Source organism: Pyrgilauda ruficollis, unplaced genomic scaffold, assembly GCF_017590135.1.
Source record: "Pyrgilauda ruficollis isolate IOZ18807 unplaced genomic scaffold, ASM1759013v1 scaffold60, whole genome shotgun sequence".
In the NCBI taxonomy this organism is placed as follows: Eukaryota; Metazoa; Chordata; class Aves; order Passeriformes; family Passeridae; genus Pyrgilauda; species Pyrgilauda ruficollis.
In genome coordinates, this window is record NW_024527711.1 from 2,020,363 (window position 1) to 2,039,983 (window position 19,621).

General features: G+C 37.0%; 1 protein-coding gene across 5 annotated transcripts in view; it reads right to left on the bottom strand.

The window, feature by feature from the left end:
• The window catches only part of DLG2 (discs large MAGUK scaffold protein 2), a 973,962-nt gene that overhangs the window by 277,697 nt on the left and 676,644 nt on the right, over positions 1-19,621 (bottom strand). For all 5 annotated transcript variants that reach the window (XM_041483662.1, XM_041483665.1, XM_041483666.1 and 2 more), the window contains one exon: positions 18,961-19,130. In XM_041483662.1, the coding sequence (XP_041339596.1) occupies positions 18,961-19,130 (170 nt within the window). The remainder of the gene's footprint in view (positions 1-18,960; positions 19,131-19,621) is intronic.

Sequence of the window (19,621 nt, forward strand, 5' to 3'; positions counted from 1 at the left end):
GGCTGATTTCCATACCTTTGATTGAGAACATCTAAGCAGGTTTTCAGCATACGTAATTTTTAAAATTTGGCTACCATGCTGCTAACTACAGTTCCTTATATCTGTTCCAAAACAGCTTCCTGCTGAGATGCCCTGGAGAACCCCTTCCTATCATGGCATTTTCTGAGCTTGCTCCTCTGCTGGGGGCAGGGGAAGGCAAAGTATTACATCTTCTCTTTGGACACAGGGTTCATCAACGCCATTTGAGACCCATAAAACTCAGAAATACAAGAGTCAAGAATATGGAAAAAAATCACCTGGATATTTCAGGGATTTTGTTGCTGAGTTACTCAGCTGTAGCCTCATAAATAAATATAAAAAACTTCAACAATTTTACAACTATGTTTTCATTTTTAGGGCATCAAAATCAAACATTACAGCCAAATTTATTAGGTTAAAATATGAAAGAAACAAAGAAATCTGCTCTCAGGAGACAGCATTCCACTCCTTGGCTTAAAAGAAATCCTTTACACTTCCAGGCAGAAAGGAAATGATGGGAAATTGAGATTATGATGCAAATGTTAATAAAGCTGCAAGACAGTGAGTGCATGTTTAAAAACAATCATGCTGTGGGTATAGTAGATAAAGCACTGGTTTACATCACATAATAGTAAAGCTAATCTTTCTATAATCTTTCATAATGCCTTGAAAACACATCTTGTTAAATTACTCTGCTATTTGTGGGAATTTGTAAAAAAATTCTTCAACAAGCAAATGAAAACAATCTCTTCTTCTCTACTGTTTTTCAGTTTGATGTTTTTTCTATGATTTTTTGCTTGCATATATTTATCCATAAAGATACATTCTCCTCAGATGTAGCAGAAAAGAAAGGAAACAGTAAGTTAGGAAAATACACTCACAGCCTCATTTGAACTCGTGTTTGTATTTTTACATTTATTCAAATTAATGAGGAAAATTCCCAGAAAACATAGACAACAAGAAGTGCCCTAATTGCATAGCAGTAATTCTTAAGAATACAATTTGACTTGAAAAGATCAGGGAATTTTCCTAATTATTCACAATAATCTGACTTTCAAAGCATTAATGAGGATTCTAGTTCACTGAAAACCACATTAAACCACACTGTCACAATTTTACCAGTGTAAGTGCAAGAAAAAGAAAATTATTTCATTTTTGACATATACTGACACTCCAAGAATTATAGCAAGGGGTTTGTTTCTTTTGGAAATAAACACATGGGTACACCAAGTCTAAACATTTCATGTTAAGACCAGTCAAATTAGGTTTTTTAAAAAGTGAAGATTAGTATTCTGAAACAGAAAAACCCAAGATCTGCCACTTAGGAACAGTATTAGCTGCTTATATCTAAAGCTTTTACATGTCCTTCTCTTCTCACTTCTCCACATGCCTACAACTGAACTGAATGAATGGTCACTTCCTTTGCATGCAGGAAGCTTTTTATATACTTTTGGTGCACCCACAAGGACAAATAATCCTCAGATCCAGAGGCACTAAAAACCAGAATTTTTGATCAGGGTAGACATCATCTGGCTGGCTGCCGGGTGACAGGATCATTTATATCTTGCAGGGAATAATGCTAAACACAGCATAAGTGGCCTGTGTGGCTGAATGTGATATGAAAGGACTGCTAAAGGCAGTCATACTCCATTTTTTCCTCATAGTTTTTTTTTTCCTACATTACCAGCACTTTTCTTGACAAGAGGTTATTGGTTTTGTTTTGGGTTTTTTAATCCCATCCTCACCCTCTCTCTTTCATTCACTTGGGCAAAAATTAACGGGGCTATACAAGGCTACATATGAAGAAGACATCCTGGGAAAGTGCTCACAGCCAGGCTGGGCTTTCAGCAACCTGGTCTGGTGGAAGGTCGGTGCCCACAGCAAGTAGGACAGAATGCAATGATTTTTAGGGTCCCTTCCAGTCCAAACCATTCCATGATTTTAAGCAGCCAGTTGTCTCCTAATTAGCAGCAAAAAAGCCAGGTGGAAGGTTGCATGGTGCATTTTTAAAATTGTCATATGCTGACCTAAAAATTCACTAATGCTGAAAGAGAAAACTCTGATGTGCTCCCTGCCTTATTTCCCACTGCCTGCCTTGTGTTAGCCATGAAAATATTCTAGCCAAATGGCAAATTGAAAATGGCATGGAAACCAAGCCAAATTAACCTGAATCACAGCCCAGGTGCATATTGACCATCATCCACAGAGATGGCAGCAGTAGGAGCTAGCAGATGAGGATGGCGTTGGGTTCACATGTCCCCTTTGCTGGCACCACACTTTTGTACCTGGCCCCTCATTATAGATCTGTGACTCCTATGGAGAGCACTGCAAGGTCATCACTGCTGCCCTGCAAACTCAAGTTGAAGGATGTGGGAAGAAGGAAAGATACAGGGACAGGAGCAAGTAGCTAAAGAGAGTGAGACAGAAATGGCTGCTAAGGCTAGTAATGCACCTGAAAAAGAGTCAATAAAAATATACCTTTACAGCACAAGTCCTACTGGGAGGAAAGGAATATATAAAACTGCTCTTCTAAGCTTAAGAGAGAGAAAGAGAAGTTAACAATGAAAGGTTTGTAAGGCCCTTGAGAGCTAAGCCAGATCTATAATGGAAGAAAATGGTGTAATAATGCTTATTCAGTATTTCTGCAACTTTGCATTCTGAAAGATATACTGCTATTATGAACCTCTTTTCCTGACTAGAGAATCAAATACAAAACCTTGTGCTTTCAAGAGAAGGACAAGGCTTGAGAACATTGCATTTAACCACCTTTGTGTGCATTGTGAGAATGTGTAATCTAGAGTACAGTAAAGGCATACAGGTTGAAAGAAGGGGGAAATCAAATTATCTCTACTGGCCTACTTTTTTCTTCAAATTTTTAAGGCAATTAGCTTCATTACCATAAATACGCCCTTATAGCCACATTTATTTTGACTGCATTTTCTGTTAAACATGCCATTTTCCATTATTATGTAGCCAATAATCAACCAGCTCTCTAAGGTTTTCATTTTAAAGATAAGTATATGGAAATGGGATCAGCATGGCAGATGTTGTTCTCACTGGTGTAAAACCAAGAGAAGTCCCCTTTCCCTGTCTCCTCTCTTCCACAGACAATTCAACAAAACCCTGGAGGCTTTTTTTTCTCTTTAAACCCACTGTTCACGCTCTTAAAGGTCACTCAACGTTATTTAATTCCTGATGCTACATAAATTTGGACACATAATGTTTGAGCAAAGGGAAAAAGTAACAGGGCATGGCTCCTCTGCAGTGCCAAGAGACAAGCAGTTACAGACACCTGGAGCAACTGCAATGAGAAGACCCCTATTGTTTTCACATTATATATTAACTGGGGTTCAAATCCTGAAACATGGTTCACTTTCCATGCACAAAACACACCAGCTGTTTCAGGTGTAGGAACCAAATTTATGCTGACAGGAGATCACAGTTTGCCAGTCATTAACAAATAGTACCTATGCCATTTTCTGCACAAATTACTGTAATTACTGACAGCAGAACAAGGTATTTAATCTCCTAATAATGCAAATGAAAATCATGTTCCTGTAGAGGAGCTCATCAAGATCTGCCTTAAAGTAGTTTTTACTTTTTGATGAGACATTAATTTTTTTAAGTCTTTGTACTACATAAATCTCTGCTTTTCCTGCCATTTTTTTTTTTTCTGATATAGATTCATTTTTGAAATCTACAGACTTGACCAAGGAGAAAATTATTCCAATTCAGGTAGAAATGCTTTTTACATTGTATAACATTAGGTGATATATCTTTAAGTGAGTATAGCTGGTTCTATGCTAAGGTGAATGGCTCTTTGAGACAAATATTTAATAATTTGTCACCAATAAAATGGAGACAGAAGGAGCAGTCTGTCAGTTTGGGATCTGTTTAAAAACCGTACATACATGCCAGGAACAGACTCATCAGTTTCTTTTATTTGTCCTCCATCTGATGAGGGAAATTTAACATTTATCTTCTCATCCCTGTTGCAAAGCTGAGCAGAAATACTTTATTAAAAAGCTCTCTGTCAATTATGTTGAAGCTTGAAAATACAAAATGAAATCTAAGTTCATCTTGCAACCTCTTATCTATTTGCAATCAACCTGTAAATAATCAATCTGTCATCCATTCAGTTACTTCCTTCTTAAAAACACAGAGAGGAATAAAGGCACAAATATACATGTAATTTTGCTTTTTTATGTACGGCAATTTATGTAGCCATGATATTAAAAGTGAACAGGTATATAAATGATACAGAGAAGGAAAATAGATGGTGCTTATTGAATAGAAGTAATAAGGCAAAGACACTCTGAAAATGGCTTCATGAGTCATTGCACTTTGCTTTGATTCTTTTTGTCTCTCTGAAACTGCAGTTTGGTCCCTTAGTTCAGTTTGTTGATGGTGCTGTCTTGCAGCACTCTAGGAAGCAAAGTGAAGCAAAAATGTTTTATGTGCCAGTGAGAAGTACCCCATGCTCTCTCAGAGTAAAATCAGTTAAGTCAGACACTTGTACCTTTCCAAGAAAGATGAGGACAGGACCTCTAGTGACAGGCCAGACCTCTAGTGACAGGCCAGGGGGTAATGGCTTTAAACTGAAAGAGGGTAGTTTTGAATCAGATATTGAGAAGAAACTCTTTACTGTAAGGGTGAGGCACAGGTTGCCCAGAGAAGCTGTGGATGCCCCACCACTGGATGCTGCCCCATAAAGGATGGAGGTGTGTTCCACAGGGTTCTGAGAAACCTGGTCTAGTTGAAGATGTCCTTGATCATTGCAAGAAGGCTGGATGTAGATGACCTTTACAGCTCCCTTCCAACCCAAAATATTCTTTAATCATTGTATGATTCTATGACTTCTCAGAAATTATGTCAAATATTTGCAAAGGGAATTGCATTCTAGCATACCTAACTAAAAAGAGAATGTGAACTCACCTTTGAAGCAGAATTTAAAATTTTTTTTCAGACTGGTCCTAGACCATTAAAGATTTTCTAGGAACTTGTGCTTAGCAGAATTGAAATGCAGAGTATAACACTTAAAAAATATGGCTGTTCAAGCCTGAGAAAACACCACAGATTTTCTGTGAGTAAGACTTCCCTCTTAATAAGATACAGCATAACACAAGACCCTGCTGTTAGTCCCTTGAGGGGTTCTAGCTAGAAGGAATATTAACGTGGCCTTTCTATCAGCTATTTCAACTAATAATAAACACTGAACTTTCCTGCAATGCCAGAGCCAGGGTGGACGTCAGTCTCTGGGAACTATACACGCAGCATTTCCAATGAAATATGAAACCCTGGGGGAAAGAATGAGTGTACTAACATCTTGATTTATTCACAGGCCATTTCTGGGCCCCATATGGAAAATTTAGGCAGCTATTTGGATTAAAAGATTCATACCAGTAAGACTCACCCAAAGTCTACAAGACTGATTTTAGGTGTAAAGAAACTCAGCTCTGATTGGAGCTGGACAAAACTATTTATATGAAGTCAAGACATAGCATTAAAAGACTTGGTGCAGTCCAAAACAAAGGAGTTTTTACCAGCCTCCAAATACTGAAACATGCTGTGAAAACACCCTTTGGGGAAGAACCAGCCACCCACCAGATCAAATTGTTCCTAAAGCATGATCCTGGCTTGAGCAACAGAAAATTTGAAAAGACAGAGAAATGCAGATTAAGATACCAGATTATCTTTTCTAATATTCATCAATATTTTCCCATGCACCGAAGTTTTTTCTAAAATGTTTTATCCTTCCTAAAGCAAAAAAAGACAGAAATGAAAAATACAAAATTACTGTTGAGGACCGGCAAAGGACATGTTTGTTTTTTTTTGTCTGGAAGGCACCCTCTTCATTTCTGCAGATGGAGAACTTAAATAGCCCCATGACTACTCTTTGTCTTCAAAATATAGTGAAATGAGAAAATTTTGTTATGAATCTTGGGACAGGAAGAAACTCAATGGATCATTATTCTTCTCAACCTGAGGCAGAAGCAACTGCAATTGCATTCTGCCTAACAAATGGCTGTCTGGCATAGCCAGGTATTTCCCATGCTGCAGACCTGATGTCCTCCCTGGTAATCACAATCCTTGCTTCTTCTACATCTAGTACAAATCTTGTTTATTATTTATCCATTATATTTTGTTTCACACCCTCCCTAGGGAACACAGAGAGCAAAAGCACACTTCAAAGATGTTCTGCAAGGCAAGATTGCTATCAGGTGCTGATAAACTGCCCCCCACCCCCCACTTAGTCTTTTGTATTTCAGATAAATTGCTTCAGATCACTCATTTATTCATTGTAGGACAGGCTTTCTAAATCTCTGATCATTTTTACAGCTTTCCCCTGGAGTCTCTCCAACTGGCATACACCCTTCTTGAAGTACAGAGCTCAAAGCTTTACCCATAGAGGATGAAAGGAATGCTCCTATGTCTTCGTAAACCATGCCTCAATTTATAAAACCAAATATAGCATTTGAATGTTACATCAAAGCAGGATGCACTAAAGACAAGATGTCACAGCTAACAAAGTTCTAGCTACTCTTCCACATGATTATTTTCCTACAGTTTTATGTTAGCGCTGTTTAGCAGCTATGTGGTTATTTCTGCTGAAAGCACCTTGCAGTTGACCTTGCTCAATTACATCTTTGCTTTTTCAGACCACTTTCAGTGTTGAACCCTCCCAGCACTTGAAGTCATCTGAGAAAAAAAGAGGAAATGTTGCAGAAGAGAAGTATGGTCTCTTCTAGTTATCACTGCTCTTCAATCTTTTTCTAGATGCTCATAAAGAGATTTCCTACTTTTTCAAATATTCTTCTTAGATTCTAAAAATATACTGACGGCTTCACAGTCCCTTGGCTCCTCTTGTTCACTTCAATAAGGATGCATTTTCTGCTTCATCTTTCCAGTTTTTCACTTTACCTTCTCCCTATGGGTGTTCAAGCCCGACCATTGTCAGCACTCAGATTTCATCATAAATTCTGGTGGTCTGTCATCAAGACCATCAGGACCTGTGAGTGTGTGAGCATCTAGCTTCTTTAAGTGCTACCAGACCTATTGCTTCTTCGTTTGAGGCTGAGATCTTGTCCCTTGGTTGCTGATTTTGATCATGACAGCAACCTTACAAGAGATGACCTTTCTGTGAAAAGTGATGCCAGCAAAAAGGTAAGCACTTTTCACATCTTGCCTTGAAAGCACCTACATCACAACATCTCTCTGTAACTGCCAAGAACATCTCTAAAATTACAATCCTGCATTACAGAGGGGAGTCTAATTTGCCATAGTAGTTTTTAAAAGTGTAATTTAAAAATATCTTCCAGAAATTCGGGCTATGACATTTGCTAATAATTTGAAATTAGAAATTATACACATCTGACCTACAGACTGGGGATAAGATTTACCCTGGTCTACCATTTACATTGAGTTTATTTTTCAATTACAGTATATAAAATGTAAATGTGCCCACAATAAACAATTCTACTAAATTATTTGCTGTAATTTTGTTTCGTTATTTCAGTTCTCTCTGTTGGAATGAACAATATGCCTTTGTATTAATTTCATAAGACAACCTACAAATTGTTTGCATAAGAAACACAACAAACAAAAACCAAAACACAGTTTTGAGAAAGAAAAGTCTATCATGTCCTTATTTGCAAATACCACTTTCAAAAATAAACATGTCAAGCATATCTTGGGGCTATTGTTCTTTTAGCTTATGCAACATATCTTTTATCGTATCCTAAAGAGTTCTTGTGTCATTATACCCTTTTTTACATGTCATGAAGCTCCAAGATCTTGCTTTGCAACTGTTTCTTCCTATCAACAAATAATGATAGGACAGGTTTTTTTCCTAAAGAATCCAAGAGCCAGTTTGTTATTTGTTCATGTGAGTTACTACTCAAAATTCAGAAGCAAACATCCCGGATAATGAACACAGAGCTTTGTGCTCTTGGAATATTTTGGATACACTCCCTAGTATTTATGGTTTCACAGAAATTTCCTCCATAGATATAATTTGCTTTTTCAAGCTTTCAGAGTTGCATTTTTCTCCAAAATTAGCCACTAAAGATATAAGCACTAAACTATCTCCTTGCCTTTCTCATTCACCAACAGGCAAAATCTGCACTGGAAGAGGTCACAGTAATTATTTCATCTACCAAGCACATCAAAAGCTTAATGTTGGGAAAAATTTTTCAACTTGCAATTGGACCAAGTAGCAGAATTTCTGAATGAAAAAAAAAAAATTAATCTCTGCAAGGTAAGAAGAACAAGTGATACCCTCATAAATCAATGGCTTTGCTGACAACTCAAAAGAAGAATTGAAGAGCAGCTGCCTACATGTCAGGGAGCACAAGACTTGGACACAGCAAGGCTCAACTTTGTTTCTGTAAGAATCTCACCGTGTCTGCAACAGAGGAACCTTCACTGCATGTAAAATTCAGCTGCCCTTTGTACACATCGCTGATGTGATACAGGCAGAACCAGAACATTTTTGCACTGAAGTCCCAGAGCCTGGACTTCCTGGGCTCATATCTTATGACAGCCCAATTGCAAAGAATGATCTTCTGCATAGACAGAGTGTTCCACAACAAACAGCAAAGGGTCTTCCACTTGAACTCCAAAAAACAGCTGTGATTTCTAGGAATTGTAACATCATGTTTAGAGACACAAAACAAACAAAAACCCCCTAACTGATGAAGGAAAAGCATTTCTTCAAAGCCGTTGGACAAATGCTCTAAAATAATACATGGCAAGTCAAAGATAAAATACTATAGGGAAATTTCTACTTGATTAATGTACTATTTATTTTGTTTTAATGAAGGATAACTGAAATTTCATCTAGAATTTGGAATACTGAAAGCAAAATGAGGATGGAAGACTTGCAGAAAGAACTAGGGTAGTCCAGAAGGACTGGAAATAGCCAAATGAACAACTATTGCAATTAATCACTTTGGTGTTTGACTTCTATGAACCCTTCATGTTCAGACATGCCTTAATGTAACTCCATCCTTTCTTTTTTCCAGCTAGTGCAAACTAAAGAATAATATTGACAATCTAAAATAATTTTAAAATAGGCTGCAGTGTGATATTTTATTTACCACATCACTTGAACCTCTAAAGCTGCAGTCAGCTTTGTCTCTCCACCATGATTAGAATCTCTAATGCCTTTCTCAGAAGACTTAAAATACTGTCTGCCCATGCTCACGATTACAGAGCAAAAAGAGACAAGAAAAATGAAGAGACAAAAATGAAGAGCTAAAGCACTTCATGCTATAAAAATTTAATTAAATACTGTTTATTCTTTGAAAGGTGCTCTTCATAGCAATGCAATATTTTGCTGATGTGTATTGTTTTCCACACAGCAGATGTCTTGAGAAAGATCTGGACATATAAAAACTATTAAGAAGACCGATCTTGCTACATAGATAATTAACTGAACAATAAAGGATGAAAACACTTTTCTGTAGTTTCACGTGACTAATTTTTACATTAGGCTTTATATTCAGAAAAGGATGAAGGTCTCCAAAGAAGGAAACATCAGGATTTTCAGACTACCCAGGTGAAGTGAAATATATTTTGTCAATGAACACATTCAACACAGCAGGCTAATCCCCATCTTCTGTTGCATCAGGATGTCAATCAGGCTCCAGCAACAGCTGTCATGTAACTTTTTAAAAATTATTATTGAAGTGGTTAAAGATCAAGCATAATAATAATTCTCTAAAATTTTCCTGAAGAATTTAAAACAAGGACCAGATAGGTGGAGGGAAAAGGCCAAGAAAACTGCTACTCCCTAGGAAATTCTCACTACTCCACTAAGAAAGAGGAGAAATGATGTTGGCCTCCTTTCTACAGAAAGGTTTAGTTCCACACTCAGCCCAGTAGTTTAACAAATGATGCCACACTGTCCTTCCCTATCTTTTGATTTATTGTGTATCTGGAAATACTGATGAGACAATTAACACTCACTACGCTGTCGGCTGCACCTCCTGTCCTCCTGATGAAAATAGCAATGGCAGACATAATGAAAGGGATCTTCTCTAACTCCCCTTTTAACTCTTACACAGCGCTCTAGAATGGGGAGGGAAATGATGACCCAGAAATTTACAATCTAGAGGAAAAAAGGAGTACAAAGGCATGCTATAATGACAAAATTATGAGACTTACTGTATTACATTTAGTCAGGAGAAAACTTTGGAACTGAAAAAGAAGCTGGCCAAGATCCATGGGGAATTTTCCTCACACTTGGCATAGACAAAAAAAAAGCCAAACCAAAAAAGGCACTTAGTCTTTGGGATTTTTAAAAATTGCAGAGAGTAAAAGGACACAGTGTCAAGTAGAATCCCAGAGCACACACATCACAGTTTTTCATACAAGCCTGAGACAAAAGATGTTCTAAGAAACTTTTCAGCAGCGCGCTGGAGATCATTATGTAACTGGGAAATCCATTTAGAAAGCAAGTTCCTTTGAAGCATTTCCACAAGGACAGGATAAATCAAGTACAGAATTTTTAAATGGTCTGCTTTACTGTTACCCAGAAGGACATCACATGAACCAAAGCTAGAGATGCATCCATCACTTATCCAACAGCTGAGCACAGAAATTAAGCCCAGTCTCTAAAGGAAGCAATCAAAAAAAACCCTCAAAAACCAAAAACACCTCAAGCCCTACATCTTCCTTCTCTCAAATTTTCAGAAAAAAGTTTAGAGTTAAACCTGTGAAGGTGACAATGACAGTATCAGGGGACTCTACTAAGTCATGCTAACAGCTCTTGATTTGCAGCAAAAGCCTCAGAAGTAACTTTGACCACAGCAAAATGGCCAACACCTCATGAAAGAGTGATAAAAAACAAGGTCACACTGGAACACCATACCGAGCTGATGAAATCTTGGCAACGGGATAATAATACAAAATTCCTACCTAATTCAGAAAGGACAAGCACAGAAAATTCTGTCAATTGAAATGTCAATGATCTGCTTAGCTCTCAAAGATGTTGAATTTGGTCTGATGTGACACAATTTCATAGCACCATCTTCTGCCATTTAATGGCAATTGTAATGAAAAAGATGATGGATTTATTTTCTTTCTCACTGAAAACAAAAAGCAACCAATCAAAGCTTATTTTCCTTGAAATAAAATCTCCAGTTTGTTGGCACCCAAACCTACCTGCACATCTTTCTTTCCCTGAGCTGCTGCTTTTGTTCTATTGCAGCCACAGTTCATTAAGATGAAATGTGTTCTGCTGAAGCTGCCTCATCAGTAAGTATTGCTGAAGCAATTTAGTAATGATCTTAATGCACAGTGCTGAACTTTTATAGCTATCTCAATTGGCTATTAAAATACAGCACTGCACTTTGAAATTGCTACTGCACCGCTTCAGAAATAGTTAGCATGATGGAGCTGCAAAAAGCAATGTTCGTATCAGTGGAAACCTTACTCTTTGTGAATAATTTCTGGAAAATTTTACTTAAAATCCACTATGAGATAAGATGTTCACTTTGCATATGAACACAGGATTCTTCAGACCTGCCTGGAGAGTTCTTAAGAGCTTAATGGTTTCAAGGGAAGACCAGACAAAATACGTACATATAATATTGCTGCACAGTCTTCCCAGACATGTTGTTTACTTCTTTACTGCTGATTGAAAATGACAGTTAAATAGAAAAGGGGAAAATCATAGTTATCATGAAAATATAAAAGACTTCAAGCAAGTAATACCCTACAGCTCACAGGACAGCTCCAGTTTTAAGGGAGACAACCAGCCAGAAGGAGGGATTTTGAATTCCCTTTGAAATGATCCTTTTTAATTTGGAAAATAATTTCTTTAATGACTGACTACTAATCTCCAAACATGGTTAATTTAAGTCTGATGTGAGGACAAGCTGATTCCCCCACTTCCTGCCATTAAACAGAATTTTTAGTAAAAAACATAACAGATTTACCTTCTTTCTCCACTAAAGACAAAAAAGAAAAAGCCTGAGAAACTAGAACTGAAATGCCATTCAAATAATAACTATTACTTTGTGAAATTGTATACAAGGACTACTTTTCGTCAGAAATGGAAGGAACCACTTCACAGCATCAATGTGGGATTTTTAAAGAAAAGCTTCATATATAGTAACTGACACAAAGGAGACGGCAAGTCTTTACTGCCCAAAGGCAGATAATGCATTTGGTATTTTATTTATACTATAAAGAAGAATATGATAATAGCAGCTGTATGCATTTATCATCACTTAAATTAAAGAACATGATCCTCAGTCTGGGAAATATAAAGGTGCAGATATAACCTACCACTTTTACCCCATCAGGCACTGGCAACACAAATGTGTCAAAATACAGTTGGAAAACAGCAGTGGTTTTTATCACACTTTTATCATGGTGTTTTCTAAGTTTACGATTTTCAAGAGAATATAATTTTCATGTGATAAACTATCAGATACACACACATTCTTACATTAGACAATCCTAGCCTGCAGGGAAGCCATGCTTTTTTAGTGATGTTAACTTATAAATGATGGCTTGAGCCACTATCTTAAAACTGGAAAAATATGTATTAGTGTTTGATGGAGCACTTTCTGCTAATTTGAGGAAATATGAGTTCCTTCAAGTAAAGACATTTCACAATAAATGGTATTTGTTTCAATCATGGTGATTTTCTATTTATACCTGAAGTAAATGATACTTAAGGTTACAGTAATATGGAGTGAAGCACTTTGATTAGAGAACGAAAAGTTTGTCAACACAGACTTAGAAAAGTTTGCCTGCTTCCTCATTTTTAGATGGTTCTGTCTTTTAAGTTGACCCATTTTGCTCTGTTTGAGATAAGGATTCACAGAGCACAGAAGGAAGAGAACATTGAAAACCAGAAATTCACGACTGATAGGATCATAAGACTTAAATTCTTCAAAGACCGTAAGAAAAGGTTCTGTTCAAAATGTACAAAAATGATTTTGTTGAAAACACTTTGGACCTTACAAAACATTATTTTTTAATTAAGAAAATATCTGCCTATCTTGCCTAACTTGTCATAAAACCCCCTATTCCCACATGCTAAAGTTTGCTATGGCATATTTAGTGTCTCTTAAATTAGAGAAAATAAATCATTAAAGTAGTAGAACTGATAGCTGCAATAAAAAAAAAATAAAAAAATATGCACCGTCATCATTCTCAAGCAAGCACTTGCAATCAGTTACCAAAAAGCAAGATCTGAAACCTCTCACTGTTTTCTGAAATTGGGAAATAAATAATTGGGGTTCTTTTCCTTTGCAAAAAGCCCTTTCTTTCATTTTAAGTGCTGCAGCTATTACCTGAGATACAAAGGTAACTTTTGACTTTGCTTTGCTAGATAAAAGTTGTAAGTTTCCTCCATTCCTTACTGAAAGCAGCGCTTTTAATTTTTTTTTTAAATGAACCTTCTATTCTGCTATACTGAATTGAACACTTTTTTTTTAGCAGACATTTTGAAACACACATCATTGAAATGTACTTTTGTGACTATTTCAGTTGTCACTGCAAGCTGGGATACTATCCATGCAACAGAACACACAAGACATTTCCAATAAAGTCATCAACCCAAATTAAAATGCATCTATTCTCATGAAAAAAAAAAAGCTTGAACCTCTAGGAAACTACAGACAGCAATGGACTAGAGGGCATTTCAGTAACAATCCAAGATAAATCTACAGTGAAATCATACCTTATATTGATGGTGAAAAATCTCTGCATCTTCTCAAGAAAATCTCATAACTTGCCAGAAAGTTAAAAATGTACAAATTAAACCATACTGATTCTTTTCTTAGTATAGTAAGAAAGCTTCATTACCATGCACTGACACTATTCAGTGAAATCAAGAATAAAACAAATAATTATGGGAAAAGAAAATCTGCCATGTGCCACAGAGTCGCTTCAGTTCAGCACAGAACACAAAGAAATGGAGACTCTGGAACTGGTTATGCCCAATGACGTAGTCTAACATTTAGACAGATATACATAACTCTCAAAAAATGCACATTATGCCCTTTCTATTAATCCTATTTTATTTTTGCATATTTTATTAAGACGTCTCGTTTAGGAGCTTGGTCTTTGCTGATTAAGAAATTTAAGATAAGAAGTATAGCCATCCAGAGGGAGATACAAAATGGGGCTGAACAGTGCTTAAGAGATGCATTAATTTTTAATCTGACGCCCCAAAATATAATCACACTCCAAATGGATTAAAAGAAAAGTTTTGATATGGCCCTAATTCTGAGAGCAGAAAGAGTAGAGAATTAAGTGCCCCTAAACATGTTTTAGTGCCCAAAGCTGTGTGAGGTGGACATCATAAGAATGTGTCACTGGCTGAATTCATCAGGAATGAGCAAAAAGCATGCTTTTAGAAACCAAAAAGTGACAGAACTGCTGGTGTGTCCAGAGCCTTTTTATTTAAAATGTCGTGAACAGAAGGGCAGCTCCAGTCATCATGGCAAGATCCTGACACAGCTCAAACACTGTAATGATAGGCACTATTACCATGAAGGGTGTGGGAAAGTAATCATGTCTCTCTATGACTGGATACTCAAGCCACCAGAATATCCAAATAGCAAAATTAGCTGTCCTTTATGTTGCTCCTTTTTTTGGGTGTTTTTCAGTCTGACATTTTTCCTCTGAAGTTTCCTGGTACTCAGCTGTTCTGCTTCACATACCCTGAACTTCATTTCTGCAGTTCTGATGTCTTTCAAGACATCACATTTCCTACAGAAGTGAGGTCAAAAGTTTATTTGATCCAACAGTGCTGTAGGTACAAGAATCCTTATTTTCTGCCCTTTTTTTTCCCCCCTTCTGGTACATTATATCAGAGCTTAAATTATCAGCTAGGTAGGCAAGTAGGCAGGTAATATTTTACATGACCTCTGTTTTTACCCAGGTTTCTGACTACCAGAAATTTTCTGCAATGGTAGAAATACATTTTTCTGCTGATCATTTAAAAAAATGACATTAAAATGAATCAAGTTTAATTTCTACCACTTGTGCATCAGCATACTAATTGTGCATCATCATACTACTCAATGTTTCTGGATTTAGTAAAAGTATATTTGGAGTGTGACAGGACAGCATGAAAATCTTGAGGTCAGTGGAACTACTTTGGTTTAAAATCCTTCAGTCAAACGCAATGAGATGGGACAGAGCACTGGAATCCTGAACAGTCACTGAAATCCACAATTCACTTCCCATACACAGTTCTTTGCAGGGTCTTACAGGAAGCTAATGCACAAATTACGTTACAAAACAGACAGCACCACTAAACTGCTTTGTTTTAAATGCCTGCATTTTGTTCCCCAGGAAAAAACACTGCAGCGTGTGCAATCCATTCTCATTACTGCTAGTCTTGTTTCAATACAGAGAAAGAAAAGCATATTACTTAATGACAGGATTTTCAGTAGTGTCTAAATCCCACTGATTTAAATAAGAAAGCTGCAAGTATATCTTTCCTCTGTTACAGCTGTGAGCCACTGTAGACATGCTGGCTGCTAAAATCTGCAGTGCCCTGGGAGTGACTGAAACAAAACACCTACTGCTGGCCACTCAATCATTTGCAAAGCCATACAGTGAACTGTATACCTGCCTGAAGAGACATGCAAGAGGCATACAAAAGACAATCACCCAAGCACATGAAAGAGAGGAAGAGCTTGCAAGTATGACAGCAATTACCTTCAAGACACAGACCATGGCTATCTGCCAGTATTCGCAATCAGGTGTGTCAAAGCGATGATCAGCTTTAAATGCCTACACAGCTGAAGCTCTCTTTGAACCCTTAATTTTCCTATTACACAACTAATTTGTGTCTTTGTTTACCTCTTCTCCCCCGCAAAAAGAAAACTAAAGGGTTACAGGTTTAGCACATATGACACCAGGAGAGCCTTTCTGTAAAGCAACAGAAACAACTCCATGGGCATCTGCATTCAGAAGGGACCTCCTGGCACCACAAGACCATGCCCTTCTCCCTGTCACACACCCAAAGGCATCTCCAGACAATGCTTATTCAATATGTGATGTTTAAAATACATTCACCAACTTAATCAATGTCTTCTATATGGCAGTTGCTAGCTACAGAAATAAATGGCCATTTAAAAAACCTAACTAACTTCTATGGACTAATAACTTGTAAAAGCCCTCATCCTGAATATCTCAGAAGAAATTAAAAGGTCCTCTATGTATAAAGCCTTGCAAATTTCCTTCTTTATCAACTTCAGGTGCTGAAAGATACAATCTACTACACTTAGGCAAGTTAGGGATCTCTGAGTTTACCTGGTGTTTGGGATGCCAAGACATGCTTTCATGTGGTGAATTCTCAGGGCAGTAAGGAATGAACTCAGTAAATGCTGGGTTTTATACTGACAGAGACAGTCAGGAAAATAATTTAAAAGATATTTGCTATTCCAATTTTGGTATGGAACAACCTTCTTGTCTAAAAAACAGATTTACTTTCTTTATTAATTTTGTGAGTAGGAAAGAAGGAATGGTGTGGAAGCTACCATGCTGGTTTTCAGATCCTGCTCTGGACACCAAACATCCCAATTTCACTCTGAGAAGTAAGAAACTCTGTTTATATAAATATTAAGTGGTTCTTCCATTGCATAGTAATGGTGTGAAAGACCAGTTCACAGATAAATCACCTGAAATATGAGGAGAGAAGCATCACAGGAGTGACTACAGCCAAGAGTCACGGGTTTTATTCTCAACTTCTGCTAAGAGTTTGATGTCTCTTAACAGATCATTTTTTCATGGAAGATTTTGAAAAAAATCAAAGGAAAAATGATATTAAAAACAGTATTGGTAAGGTTTTCATCCCAACTATAAATTATTTATTTTCTTCATTTTGCTTTATTATCTGTAGAATACAGAAAGCCTAACAGAGCAGGCTTCCTTACTGCCTGAATTATGAAGGTAAAACCCCTGGCTATTGCAGAAAACTAGCCCATCAACTTATTTTTTATCCAAGTTTCCAGCTAACTTGTTGCTATAAAAGTGAAAATATAAAAAAAAATATATTCAACTTAACAATAAAAATAATATTTATAGCACTTATCTGTAGTAAACTTTATATAAGAATATAGATATAAAATCATATTTTCAGCAGGACGCAGCAAAAGTTCTTCAGCTTGCCCTAAAATGCACTTTTTTGGTATCCATTATGTTTTTTGAAAATAATTGTATCACAGAATCACAGAATTTCTAGGTTGGAAGGGACCTTTAAGATCATCGAGTCCAACCCATGTTCTAACACCTCAACTAGGTCATGGCACTAAGTGCCACATCCAGTCTTTTTTTGAGCACATCCAGGGATGGTGACTCCACCACATCCCTGGACAGATGATTCCAGTATTTGACCACTCTTTCTGTGAAAAACTTCCTCCTTAAATCTAGCCTGTATCTCCCTTGGCACAGCTTGAGACTGTGTCCTCTTGTTCTATCTGTTGTTGCCCGGAGAAAGAGACTGACCCCCAGCTCACCACAGCCACCCTTCAGGAAGTTGAAGAGAGTGATAAAAGAAATCGTTTCAGGCATACACTCAAAACAAACACAACACAAACCCATTATTAGATAATGATTCCCTCTCCTGTCCATTTTCACAATGTAGCAAAAATTTGGTCACAGTGAATAATTTTTACTGCTTCATCACAACCAGAAAGGACAAGTTAATTTTAGTTTCTTTAGCCTTAGGTCTCTCAAAATGACTATCACATCACACAGTTTAATTCCAAACCTTTAAAAACACTGCTTGCACTTCTACTCTGAATTCACATGCATACAAAACACCATCAGAAATGCTTTTCTGTTAGAAAAACAATCCAGCATCATAATTGATCACAAGAATCCAGACTTTCAGGGATTTACCATCAGATGCCTGTTTAAAAATATCTTACTCTTCTCCAAGAGCAGAGCATAATGAATACACTGCAGTGTCAAAGAGTGCACTGTTTTCAGCATTGCACTATCTTTGTTGAGTATTAGAGGTCAAGCTCAACAATACGTCTCAATATATTGAATGTACTCCACTACTGCTATTAAAAAGCCCTATGGAGAAGCATATTATAATATTCACCTGTAAAGAAGAACACTGAAAAAGCTGCAGATTATTCACTATAGATAAAATAGGGAGACTAATCTCATGCGCACTGCATATGATACAGTAAGATACATGCAAATGTCTTCATTTCATAATATATACATATATTTATCAAAGACCTTCTTATGAAATAGCTATTATGGATCAAAAAAATTAACTGCTGTCCATTCCATCCACATGTACTGGAAAAATAAGTATTTTCTTTGTCCACAAATAAGCTATGAAGAAAAATGCTTCTAGAAAGGAATTTGGTGTTTTGTTTTGTAACCAGAAGGTTCTGCGGGAAGCAATAAAGCTCATTTAGACTAGTGAAGGTTTTGCGCTAGATTTCCAAATAATTTTGTTGAAGAATAAAATAAAATTCTTCTATGCATGTGAATAAGTTGATACTCTTGCCTTCATGTTCCAAAAATAACTAGGAAAAAACATAATGAAAGTAGAGAGGGCAAGCTGGATAATCAAAACGCCTTCTGAAAAGAGGAAGAATCAGAAACTCCACATTCAACAGCACCTTAAATCAAAGTCAAAGGTCTGAGCAGAGGAACTTTAGAGGTAGTATATGTGCTGCCACATAGTATCTCTGTGTGTCTTTAGAAGGTAATGAGACATCTCTGCAGTAAACATCTAATGAAGCAAACCACAAATCCTTGAACTCCTTTATATTTCAGGAAGAGACATAACCATGAATTCAAGTTCTACCAGCCTAATTGAACTACATTCCAGTATTTGACAGGTCAACCAGTTAGCAAATCAACAAGGTCAGATGTCATTTAAGCTACAAGAGAGGTTAAATACCAAGCTGAAAATGCATGTCTTTTTAATTTCTTATCTACCTTTCGGTCCTTTGAACAACTTGATCTCTACGACGGTCTCCAGTATAGGTCTCCTTCGCCGCACGTACAATCGCACTATGGAACCAGCCTCCTTCAGGGCCTCCACGGCTTTGCTGTGTGACACTTCTGACACGTCAACTTCGTTCACTCGCAAGATGCAATCGTTGACCCTACAAGAAAAACAAAGAACCACAGGTACTGAATGCTTCAGCTGTTAATTCGGACCAAACAAAGTTTTGTCAGCAGTGCTGTAAAATGAAGACGACTTCATTGGGAATTACAGAATTGCGGAACATGATGAGCTGGAAGGGACCCACAAGGATCAAGTCCACATCTGCCAGATGACAGACTTAGTGCAATATGCTTCACAAGCAATGAGAAGAGCACTCAGTCCTTCCAAAAGACATATCTGATTCAAACTGGAGTCTACCCAATCACTCACACCCACCATCCTCCTTCATAAACTGAGGTTATATGCACTATAGTGATAGAAATAAGTAATAATTTGTCTTTACAGACTTCATTAAAACAGTTTTGTCTAAACAATATAATTGCTTTAAAACATAGACATGCTGTATGCTATTATTATGGACCATAGTAAGGACAAACATGGTTGCTTTTATGGAAATCTCATAGTGTGATACAAAAGCTGTCATAGGAA